The sequence below is a fragment of the Colossoma macropomum genome, unplaced genomic scaffold (genome assembly GCF_904425465.1).
Source record: "Colossoma macropomum unplaced genomic scaffold, Colossoma_macropomum, whole genome shotgun sequence".
Classification (NCBI taxonomy): domain Eukaryota; kingdom Metazoa; phylum Chordata; class Actinopteri; order Characiformes; family Serrasalmidae; genus Colossoma; species Colossoma macropomum.
Window position 1 is genome coordinate 13,429,748 of NW_023494801.1, and position 12,244 is coordinate 13,441,991.

The 12,244-nt window shown below is 39.7% G+C and overlaps 1 protein-coding gene across 1 annotated transcript in view; it reads left to right on the top strand.

The window, feature by feature from the left end:
• rapgefl1 (Rap guanine nucleotide exchange factor (GEF)-like 1) overlaps positions 1 to 12,244 on the top strand; it is a 44,200-nt gene that overhangs the window by 21,632 nt on the left and 10,324 nt on the right. Inside the window, exons 4-12 of the mRNA XM_036589327.1 lie at positions 110 to 207; positions 981 to 1,093; positions 2,375 to 2,542; positions 3,809 to 3,906; positions 5,350 to 5,472; positions 5,888 to 6,066; positions 7,111 to 7,201; positions 7,758 to 7,808; positions 7,906 to 7,993. Coding sequence (XP_036445220.1) covers positions 110 to 207; positions 981 to 1,093; positions 2,375 to 2,542; positions 3,809 to 3,906; positions 5,350 to 5,472; positions 5,888 to 6,066; positions 7,111 to 7,201; positions 7,758 to 7,808; positions 7,906 to 7,993 — 1,009 coding nt within the window. The remainder of the gene's footprint in view (positions 1 to 109; positions 208 to 980; positions 1,094 to 2,374; positions 2,543 to 3,808; positions 3,907 to 5,349; positions 5,473 to 5,887; positions 6,067 to 7,110; positions 7,202 to 7,757; positions 7,809 to 7,905; positions 7,994 to 12,244) is intronic.

The following is a 12,244-nucleotide window of genomic DNA, read 5'->3' on the forward strand; positions in this document are numbered from 1 at the left end:
TTTCTTTTGTTTTCAATGAGGGAGACGTATTTTTTGTGCGAAGTGTTTTGGTTGCTCTGTGTTTTATACGAGTGATTTGTTTTCTTAATCTTGCTTACTCTTGATACAGGACCTGTATCTGTGTGCTGTGCAAGAGCTCAGCCGCTTCCCTGAGCTAGTAGAGGATGTCCTAAAGCTCCAGCGCTGGACCGAGATCCTTCATAACCCGTGAGTTGCCTTGTCATATCGCTTCTGTTCTTCTGAGTAGAGCAGCAGATGAAGCATCATTCCACCAGGCACACATACGACAGCATGAATTTAGTCAAAACCCAAAAACAAATTTAGCTTGTTAACTCCTGAATCCAGCTTTATGGGCTTTCCCCAGGCCATGCCGAGGTTCTAAAGAGAACTAAAAAGAGAACACTTCCCCATACGTCCCTGAGTCCTTTCAATAGAAAATGGTAGCGAGCTATAAATCCAATAACAGGGGACATATTGTAGCCCATTATGAAGTGCAAAGCCACGGCTCTGTGAAGTGGCTAATTGGGGAAATCATTGCATCCGGCGATTGCTTTCCTTAAGTGATTTTGCTTTGACTGAGTCATTAAATCCCCTCCGCCATCTAATGAAGCCTGTAAATCCTTTATTTTTTTAATTTGAGTTGAAACTCATAGATGCTACTGTTTGAAAAAACAAGAAAAGGGTGTGAATTAAAAACAGTCAAACACTGTGAGACAGCAAGAATTTCACCTGCAACTCCTGACGAAAGTATCTGAAACACTTCAGGTTTAATGTTTGTGTGGTGTTTTATATTTAAGGGAATGTTTGCATGTTATTTTCTGTTATTTCTTATGTAATTCTTCATAAAGCTGTTTGACCCAGGATGTATTCCACTGTGCACTGCATATAGTTCACTCTTGTCGACCCTGCGTTGTTGTGTTCCCTCATATCGGGCACACTCTGCCTAACTGACCTGCTTTTTCTTTGTTTTCTGTCTCCAGTGCGGAGGAGGACAAGGAGAGTCGGAAGAAACAGGTGCGTCCGCTCTTTCGTCACTTCAGACGCATCGACGCCTGCCTGCAGCCTCGAGAGGCCTTTCGCGGCTCAGATGAGAGTGAGTTCACACCCCAGTTGGCAGCTTATATTGATGCACTGATCAGTGCTGAAATCTGTGGTGAAACGTGCATGACATTTCTAGCCTAGCTTTTTTTTTTTTAAAAAAAAGATCCATATTTTCAAAATTATCACCTAGCTTTTCAAATTATTCCTAATGATTATTCCTTCTTTGTCATTTTGCAATACTTTTACATATTAAACAGAACTCTTTTTAGATTGTGATCCTTTTCTTTGCAAAAATGCTGAGTAGAAGGATCAAAGTATAAAAAATGTTGAAAACTATCTTGGGAATAATACCATACCTCACAAATTTAACCATTTCTTGTGATGTCAGCATTCATCAGCACTCAGAGCTTTTAGCTGTTAAAATAGCCTTTGAGACAAAAAATAATGATTAATAATTTAGGTACTACCTGCAGTTCAAAAAAAGTAAGACAGAGTGAGTGTTTAAAAATATATCTAAATTATTAGTACATCACTGTTTAAAGTTAAGAAAACCTTTGCATTTATTTGAAAAGTAATAGTAAAAGTAATTCACATTGCTCAGAAAATTATAACAACAATGAGGTCATAAGGTCTTAAAGTCTCTGCCACGTTTTGTTATTGCACCATATTCTCATGAATCAATCCAAAGTTATTGAACCAATGACTCAAACCATGTGGTTTTCCAGACTGTAATCAATAGGTAATCCAAAAGAGGAAATAGCTGGTGACTTCACTGCCCTTGCTGACCTGGTGTAGCGTATTTTTAGAGTAGACACATGACCAGCAGAACAGACAGCTAGTCAATGTATCGATCAAAAATGAGTTTCTTTTGAACTGTTCTTAGTGGCTGAAAAAAGAATCCAGATAAAAGATGCTCAGTTTCTTTTCTTCTCATTGCACTTTTTCAATAATGTAATGAAGACATTAACTCTTAGAGGCCAAGATTTTTTTATGTTGTTTTGTCATACATTTAAGTTATTTAACTACTTAGATGTAACCACATTGTTGTGTAATGAGTTAAATTTACATTATGTATCAACAGCTTTGAGTCTGTGTTTTTTCTGTTTGTTTTGTTGTCGAAACACTGCAAAAAAATTATCAAATATGAAATTTAAATGTGAAATATCTCTTCTACTTATTAACACAAAAATGTTATCGATTGAAAGTTGGAAGTTTAGAATCTACATTTTCGACAGAATTTCTCCACTTGTTCCGTTTGATATAAAGTTGCAGCATGCTTTTGCTATCATTGGTGATAACTGGGACTTCTAACACTTAATGCATCTGTTTCTAGTCTTTTGCAGGGTGTATACACCAGACCACTCGTATGTGACCATCCGCAGTCGCTTGTCATGCCGCGTGGGAGAGATTTTGGCCCTGGTGCGGGAGAAGTTGCAGTACAGTGAAGATCAGCCTACCCAGCCCGCTAACCTCATACTGGTGGCAGTCACTTCTTCTGGAGGTAACATAGCTCACATTGCCAGACAGACAGATGTGTACAGATGCATGTACCATACAACCATACTATAACTTCTAAAACTGCAAAAGCCAGTGTGTGAGCTCACTCTCATAACTATATAACTTACATATAGCTTAATGGTATTTACGTGACCATTTACTGTACTTGCTGAATCATAAGCCTTTGATTATGAAGTGAACAATAAACCTACAGTTTAAGGCTGGTTTATACAGTGAAATGTTCATGCATAATTTCTATGCAACTTGACAGTTACATGATGCAATAAAAAAAAAACAATCAAAGCAACACATTTGATTACTCCAGTAGTTAACAATACTTTCATATATACTGTATTCTTCTTGCTATACAACATCATTCATGTGGTGGATTCTACAACCCTCATAAAACATTAATTGTTCTAGCTGTCGTTGTCTATATATCTGTCTTTTATCTATGTAGGGTTCTTTACTATGTATTAATCTGTTTTGCATATGTTAAGCCTTTTGAAAAATGAATGTTAAACGTAACCATTGTACTGTCTTGCTCGTCTTAGAAACACAAGAAGTTCTTTAAGGAGCACAATTAATAATTGAACTACGTAGGTCACGATAACAACAGGCTATTTGAGAATAAATGTTGGCCTAAGCAGCCACTTTTACAGCTGTGTGTTACCAACCAGTGACCAGTTGTGTACAGAAGCACTGTCTCAGAGAAACTTTTTTTGCAGTCATGGCTCAGGAAACTTACAAAATGAAAAACTACTAACTTTGCAGAAAATTGATCAGGAGGATCTCCATTTCTCCCATCCAATAACCATATTCTGTTTTAGTTTCCAGTCCATGGATCAAGTGAAATCAATCTTTGAAGTGGTATCATTTGAAATGATCACATGATTTGTTATCAGCATTTTGACTGGCTGTTTCATTAAACATAATTTATGAAGTTCTGACATTTGCAACTTTTGTGACAGAGTTTCAGGATGGTTTGCATTATGTAGCTCAAGTACAATTTAGTTTTGTGTTAGTTTCAAGCGACTAAAGTTGCATTAGGCATTAATTCATTGCAACTAGTTGTCCTGAGATGATGTTCAGGAATCCCACTGTGTTGTTGTTTTGCATGTAGAAATACAGCTGATGACACAAGCATGCCCTTGCAGGCAGTAGAACGTAGGTGGGATGTGTTGTAGGTACGCGAATCAGCGTGGGTTGAACTTGCGTATTCCACATTAACACCCTGTTGCAATCTGTGCTTGTGTATGTTTTTGCGCAGAGAAGGCCGTGTTTCGTCCCAGCGATGAGGCCGTCTTCACCACCCTGGGTGTCAACACCCACCTGTTTGCCTGCGAGCCCTCGGAGCTGGAGAGCCTGGTGAGAAGCGCCATGGGCATGGGATACTGTGAGGGGGAAACAGTGCCGCCTCTGCAGCAACTCGCTTAAAAGAGTAGTTCAACCAAAATCAGACACACCGTACACTGCAGGCAACACTAACGTTGTAAAGTAATCCTGATTTGATTTGCAAAGGGGTTTCACTAAATGTCTGTAGCAGTAGAATACAACTAACTGATTCTTAATTTGTTTTGCTCCCAGTGATTATCCTGCAGGGTTTTATTGCAGCTCTAATCATATCCATCTGATTTTCCCATTTAGATGCTTTTGAAGGCTTGATTAACTGAATCAGGTGTGTTAAATTAGGAGTTTGAAAAAAATTAAAAATAGGTCAGTCTAAGGAACTGTTATCCACAAAGAGTGTGAAGGTTTTTTACCCATAAAAAGGTTAAATTAAGAGTTCGTAACTGGAAAACAGTGGAAAAACTTTTTGAACATAAAGTTAAACTAGAGGACAGTAAACATATTGTTTTGCAGATTGACTTCGAAATTGAAAAATCACTACTTGCTTCCATACATTTGGCCTGCAGTGCAACGGCAGATGTCAAAAGCAGATCACATGCTAATTTAGTTGAGTGAAGGCCACTCATTAGGTCTAATTAACTTCATGCAGCTTACTGTACACTGTTTGGGGCCTTTGACATCTTATTAGGGTTGTTGGTATTTTGGTTAAACTATTTCTTTAAAACCATCCATCCATCCATCCATCCATCATCTAAACCGCTTATCCTTCTGGGTCGCGGTGGGGTGCTGGAGCCTATCCCAGCTGTCATTGGGCGGAAGGCAGGATACACCCTGGACAGGTCGCCAGTCCGTCGCAGGGCAGACAGACAAACATACACATTCACACACTCACTCACACCTAGGGGCAATTTAGCACGTCCAATTGGCCTGACTGCATGTTTTTGGACTGTGGGAGGAAACCGGAGTACCCGGAGGAAACCCACGCAGACACGGGGAGAACATGCAAACTCCACACAGAAACGACCCTGGTCGCCCGGCTGGGAATCAAACCCAGGCCCTTCTTGCTGTGAGGCAACAGCGCTACCCACTGCGCCACCGTGCCACCCCCTTCTTTAAAACCATACTGCATCAAAATAAAGGACTGATAAGAAAGTGCCATACGTCAGAAGTTCAGAAACTTATCTGGAGTTAAAGGATTGAGGTACACTCTGGTGCTAAAGGATCTGATATTGCATATCTGTTTGTCACTGCTAGGCTAAATGCTTGGAATGTCCTGTGATTTTCAGTCTTAACACATTCCTTTCCAATAATCATCAGTCAGGGAGGCAGACAGTGAGTGATTGCTATGCTGATAAGAATAAGATAACGCAGGTGAAACCATGAAGTTTGGCTTGGCCTGCAAAAACGAGTGGCTGTTAGGAGAGCCCCAGGCTTCTCACCTCCTGTTTGTATGTCCATTAGATGCCCCTCCCTGAGGAGATTCATTGGTCACCGGGGGACAGCAAACTTCACGACATGAGTGCGGAGGAAGTGGCCAACCAGCTGGTGGTGTTTGACTGGGAGCTGTTCAGCTGTGTGCATGAGGTTAGAAAACACATTTACAGCTCAGTGTAGATATTGAGTCACTGTCACTGACTGTAGTCACTAGTAACTAATCGTTAGTCATTTTGGCATTTTTGGGTACTTTCTCTCTATCTCTATCTCTCTCTCTCTTATTCTCTCTGTGTGTCCCCCCTCATTGTTCTCAAAAATACCATTGGATTGGATAAATAAATAATTGTTAAAATTTTATTTGCTTGTTAATTTCCTGTTCTTTTGTTCTATTATTAGCCATTTATCTGTCTGCTATTCTGTTGTTGCCTTGTTGCTTTATAAGGGAAAAAGTGCTCCTGTGTATGATCTCTGTATCTTGAAATATAACAGGACGACTAATTAATTGGTCACAAAAAAGCAGCTGACAATGTGAACTTTATGTTTTTGGTTGTGTGTGTTTGCACAGGTGGAGTTTGTGTGTTACGTGTTCCATGGGGAGCAGGCTCGCTGGCGCCCCCTCAACCTGGAGCTGGTACTGCAGCGATGCAGTGAAGTGCAGCACTGGGTCGCCACGGAGATTCTGCAGTGCCAGTCACTGCCAAAAAGGGTGCAGCTGTTGCGCAAGTTTATCAAGATAGCAGCTCTGTGAGTACCTGTGTGTGTGCAAGCACATGTATTTCCATATTTGTGGGTGTGTTAAGTATATTTGGCTAGACTGTCTTACACATTGAACAAATTTTAATTGGCTAATTCAGAGTAAAGCAGGAGATGTACAATCATTAGTGTAACCCTGTGTCTCAAATTGGATAATTCTGATTTTAGCGTGGACAGTGTGGTCATTTGATCTTCAAATGCAAAGGTGTGTCTCTACAAACAAAGATCAGAACTGTCTGGGCTGTGTTCTTTTCTGTCGGTGTTTATGGATGTGAACTGGCCAGTAAAAAAGTTAGACAGGAAAATTATTGATGCCTTTAAACTTTGGTGAAAGCAAAGGCAACAAACAATTTCTGACCGAATCCAGTCTCATCTCTCATCTAAATCTCCAGAGAACCAAACTAAAATCCTATTTTGGGCATATTATGAACCAATTAATTGGAATAGACAATTATTACTCCAATTCTTGGGACAGTTTAAGGTAAAATAAGAAGAGAACGACCAGCAACAAGATATATGGAAACAATGAATGGGGGTTTGGAGACATTTCTGGTGAAAATGTGAATCTGTAGTTGCACACGACATGCAGAACAACATTTTGTGCTTTGATCCTCTTTGAGCAAATAAATCTGATGGTTATGAGTGCGTCGAAAGAGTATTCAAAGAGAACTGATCTATATGGAATTGACTTCCATATGCAATTGCCTTCACAGCACATAATAGTAATAAAAATGCTAATAATAATAAGAAGAAGAAAAAGAAGAATAGTGTGTTCACAGTGGAAAATGAAGTGGGACATGATGTACTGTTAATACTAGATGATATGCTAGAACCGCTGAAAAATGAAGTGTGGAATGTTGTGCACTGTTTGTGCTCCACGGCCACAGGCTGCAATACATAGCTGCAGTCTTTTTATTTGAATAACTTTATTTTTTTTCCCTAATACCCGAGACACTGTTGAAGCACTATTCCTATTATTATTAGATGTTAGGTTTTTAACCCATGTGTTAATGGACTATGTTGGGTATGTTATAGGTGTAAGCAGCAGCAGGACCTGCTGTCTTTCCTTGCTGTCGTTCTGGGGCTGGACAACCCTGCAGTTAGCCGCCTGCGCCTTACCTGGGAGGTCAGCTCTCTCTCTTTTTGTCTCTCTGTCTCTCTCTCTATTTTTCTTTCTGTTCACTCATTGCTTTCTGGTTTTATATCTTTCTCCCTTTCTGTCTCCCTCTTTCTCTCAGTGCTGTCTGTCTCTCTCAGCTCTCTCTCTCTCTAGATCTGTCACGCTCACACACCAGCTGTCTCTCTTGCACTCTCACTCATTTTGTCTTTCTCTTTTTCTCACTCCCTTGCCTGAATAGACACACACATGCAGACACACGCCTACACGCACTCACACACACTGTTTTGCCTCCTTTCGTTTGGTAAGAGCTGAGTGTTATTCCTGGCAGCGGCCTATTAGCTGTTGTCATGGCAACGGAACTGACTAAGCAGCACCTTTCAAAAGGAAACACTTCCCAAGCCCACCTTTTTATTTCACTGCCAACTGACATGTACTGCTTCATCTCTCTACATACCGCTCACATTACATACACTTTTTTTCGTTTTAGCTGTGAAAGATGTATGTTTTTTTTTTTTTTTTTTTAATTAAAAGTGGACATTAAGTGTGACTTTTCATTTGCCAGGGCTTGCCAGGAAAGTTCCGGAAGCAGTTCCAGCAGTTTGAGAGCATTGCAGTGAGTTTTCTGAGTCATCATATATCACACTGAGTTTACGCACATTGGCTTAGAATGACCCTATTTCTAACATTGTGCGTGCTTGTTTGTGACTCAGGACCCCTCCAGGAACCACAAGTCATACAGGGACCTGCTAGCTAGTCTGAGGGCCCCGCTCATCCCGTTCACCCCACTGCTGCTCAAAGGTAAGCCCCCTAAAAACACACGTGCACACACATTGACACTGCCTGTGGAATGTTTGTGGACATCATGCTTGTCAAAATGTTTTTAATACTAATGAACATGTTTTGTCACCTTTGATTACCTTTTACCACCTTATTGGCAACCCATTCTGAGAATTTGACAATAGCATCTTTAACTAGTTTAAATCTGACATTGAAGAAGTTACAGCATGTGCACATCAATGTTGGCCAAAATGCAACATATCGGTGTGCAGATCTGGAGATTTCTGTTTCTTCTATCTCTATATAAAATATGCAGGAGGCTTCCTATATTGTTGGATGGACTAGATTAAAAGAGTAGATTAAATGGCAGAAATAGCAATTTTTTGTATCAGCCCTAAAGGGTTAAACCACCTTTGGGCCAAAAGATTTTCAGTATGTGCTCTTAGCAGTAAATCTGCTGCCAAAGGAGTTACAGCATATGCATGTCCACGTTGGCTGCTTTGAAACATATCAGTATGTTAAAACCGGAGCATTCTATGTGCTATAATGTTTTCTGTCAGTGTATAAAAGATGCACAAGGCTTCTTATATTGTTGGAGGCACTGAGATTTATTTTGCATGAGTATGTGAGCTCATTAAGAATGCAGTTTCAGTCTGTAAGCACCTATTAGTGTTTGGTTACATGTCTGATATGTGACTTATATGGCTCATTTTAAAGCTTAGCATTTTTTAACAAGAATTATCAGATTGGCATTGGTCGATTTTCAAGGTTTCAATACAAATGTGTTATCTGCCAAGAAAAGATATTTTGCAGACATTTTTGCTTAATTGAAAAGTGGTATTGAAATTCAAACATTACTCCAAATATCCCATTACTGTGATGAGCACTTACAAGTATATATGCACATTACTGATTCATATACATGCATATGTTATATATCACACAGACACTCATGCAGTACATATTATATACTGTGTGCATTACAGAAGCACATCAACTATAAGTGCACACATGCAGCAGTAGTCCAGAAGCTCTGCGGTCCTGCCTCAGTAATCCCTGTGCAGCTGCTGTCCAGATGTGTTCCCATAAAGCGCGCTCCTGCTGCGTCCGTCCTGCTGCCGCCTGATTATAAAGCAGGCTAAGAGGCCCCACTAGGCTAATCAACACCCTTCTGTTCTCCGCTCACTGTGCAGGCAGGAGTCCGGACGCCCTCCCCTCTGGCCTAATACGCACTCTGCTCTTGCACGTTTCTCCTCACAGTGGCCGCTACTGCTACAGCACACACAACACACACGCACACACACACCACCCTTCTCTTTATAATGCACACACTGTGATGTGATGGACATACTACATGCATGGCTACCACTTGTACTGCCCTTAAAAAGTTTGGGGACATCTTGTCTACCTATAATATCTTCAGATCTATCACTGTTGCTTTTCAGTATTTTTGTGATATATAATACGTATCATAATATTTTGTTGTTCTGTGGTTAGATAAGTTAGAACAGACACAATGTTCCAGTAATGTCAGTTATTTTAATGCTATAAAAATATTGTGTCTGTGTTGAATTGAGTGCATTGATTCAATCTTTTAACAATTCAGTTAGGTATTAAATTCATTTCAATTACATTCTGACAATCAAGCAAACCTTAAATAGCTACACTGCTGAAGAGACTCTTCTGAACCTCTCATTAAAGGTAAATTTTAATGATTGTTCAAAATTGCTGCACTGTTTAGTCACTGAGATGTAAACAAAGGCATTCATAGTGTTTGATATGAAATGGTGTAGTGTGGAGAAACTGTTTTTTTTTCAGTGGTGGTGATAGAATCCAGGGCTCACAATGTCTGTCCAAAATTATACAATTATACTGTCCAAAATGATCAGTGAACCTACATGTATCTTCTAAATTTTTATCTGTAATGTTAAGTGTGCTAAAATATAGGCAAATCTGAAAAAATACGATTTTTAAACATATCGTAAAAATAATCAGGCATCAGACAGTATTCATAACCATTTCATGTAATGAGTTTCTGTGTGGGAGCTTTTACAGACTCTTCAGACATCTGTTTTGTATCACCACCACTGTGAACAGTTCTGACTTGGTATGTTTCTCTAGAGTGGCGCATTTCAAATCAAACCACTCTGGATTACTTTTTACATCTTAATGATTCAGTTATGCAAAATCGTTAAAAATTGTAGTAATAATATCCAGAGTATGTTTAGAAAAATGTTGCTCAGTAATAAAGTTCAGAATATCTACAAAGGTTTGGTTAACATAAAACAGTTATTTACTAATACTTGTTAATGCTATTAATACTTAGGGCATCATTTGCAACCAATAGCTTCTGGTCCATCAAATGTCTTTGTTGATATGAAGGGTAGGTTTTGCCTAATGAAGATTCAAGTGGTTTCTTTTCCAAACAATTGTTAAAAGCACATAATATTTGAACACCTGAAACCTGAGTGCTAATGAGTGCTGACATCACACCAGTGCACAGAATGCACCTTTTGGCAAAGAAAAATGCAAAACAAATTTCTGTTTAATTTGATAATTTATTGCAAACTAATTAATAAATATGCTTATTTATTGGAAAGATTTTGAAAAACTAGAGTTACCAAACCATTGGTTGCACAAACACTCACACACACTCTAGTGTTTGCTGTGCTCACACTGTGATTCGGTACACATACACAACGTGCTTTACTACGTGCATGAATGCCATTTACACACACATATTTCCAGGTACCTCTTATTTCTGGTGCTTGAGTTTTACTTCCACTCCTCCTTCTCTCTTGCTGTGCACTTCGTTCTCCATCTTTTACACTGACCCTTACACAGCCAAGCTGCCACCTTCCCATCAATCAAACCACTTCTTTCCTTTTTTTGCCTCTTCTCTTTGTAATGTGACTTTGCTGCTTTTTTCCCTTTCCATCTCTCTTTCTCTCTCTCTCTCTCTGCCTCATTTCACCTCCCCTTCAGCTCCTTCTGACTCTTCTCCAGAACGCTGTCAGTACAGCTCTAGCATCAAACTCTAATCAGAGCTGATCAGCGCTGACAACAGCACAGTGTTTCGTTCAGGCTCTGACATTACACTGGTTGAAAATGCAGGCTGTGTACACTGTACTCTGCACTAACATTGTTGTTTGGTTATTGTTTTGGTGCTGTGTGTTCTCTTATCGTATCAGTGTGACCTACATGTAACCTTTTAAAGGAATAGTTCAGCAAAAAAGAAAATTCCTCTTAGCCCAAATGTATTTGATCAGCCAAGGTATGTTTAGTGTCCAAAGTTTGTTTCTTTAGTTTTGCTCTCGAGCTGTGAGGGTGATATAGCTAACAAGTAATGGAAGCCAATAAGCATCATGCAGATTGTGTACTGTCATCATCACACTCGCCCTAAACCACTTAAGTTGTTGCGAAATTTTAAGCTAATTTGCTTTAGTGGTTATCGTAAAAATGGACAAGTACTGGGTGAAATTCAAGCTTGAAGATGGATGCTGTTACTGTTTTAACTATGCTACATCCTTTAGCCTCATAGCTTTAGTACTAATCTAAAGAGTCAAACTACAGACACTATACATGTTTTGTATGGGGACAGTTGTGTATATTTGCTTTTTCAACAAATTGTTCCTTCAGTAGCTCTTTAAAGCTGACACATCGGCTGACTGTAAGTCAAGCCAGACGTTGTTTCACTGTTCTGGCATGGTTACACTTGCGTTAGTAATGAAGCGGAGAAAGCTGAAGGAGTGTGAGGGAGTGCAGACTGAGAACAACTGTGTTAGTGGTCAGCAGCCTAGAGGAGTGCACGGACATTAAATTGAAGCCCAATCCAGACCCGTGTCTTTGAGACCCGACTTGAACAGGCCCAACTGGTATTGCTAAATTTGAAACCCGACCTGCTCGATCTACTCGAACACACTAACGTTAACAGAGGTGAAGTATCTCAGACAGGATTTTACAGTGTTTTGTTTTGTTACTAAAAGTTTGAGCTGATCAACAGAAAATGCACGCTGGGATAAAGTGGTATTTTACACACCTGTAATACAGTAATAATCTTCATTTTCAATATATTTTTTGAAATTGCTGATTGTACCTGACAATGAACAGCATCCACCGTCCTGTGGTCAACTGTACCGTTCGTCCTGCTATTCTCTCGCTACTGCTGCTACTGCAAAAAACACTCTTTGAGTGAGCTTAAGAAGCAGCTACGAACTTCATCCACGCTTTAAGTCAGGGGCACTTTCTTCTCCACAAAACTTCGGAGCTATA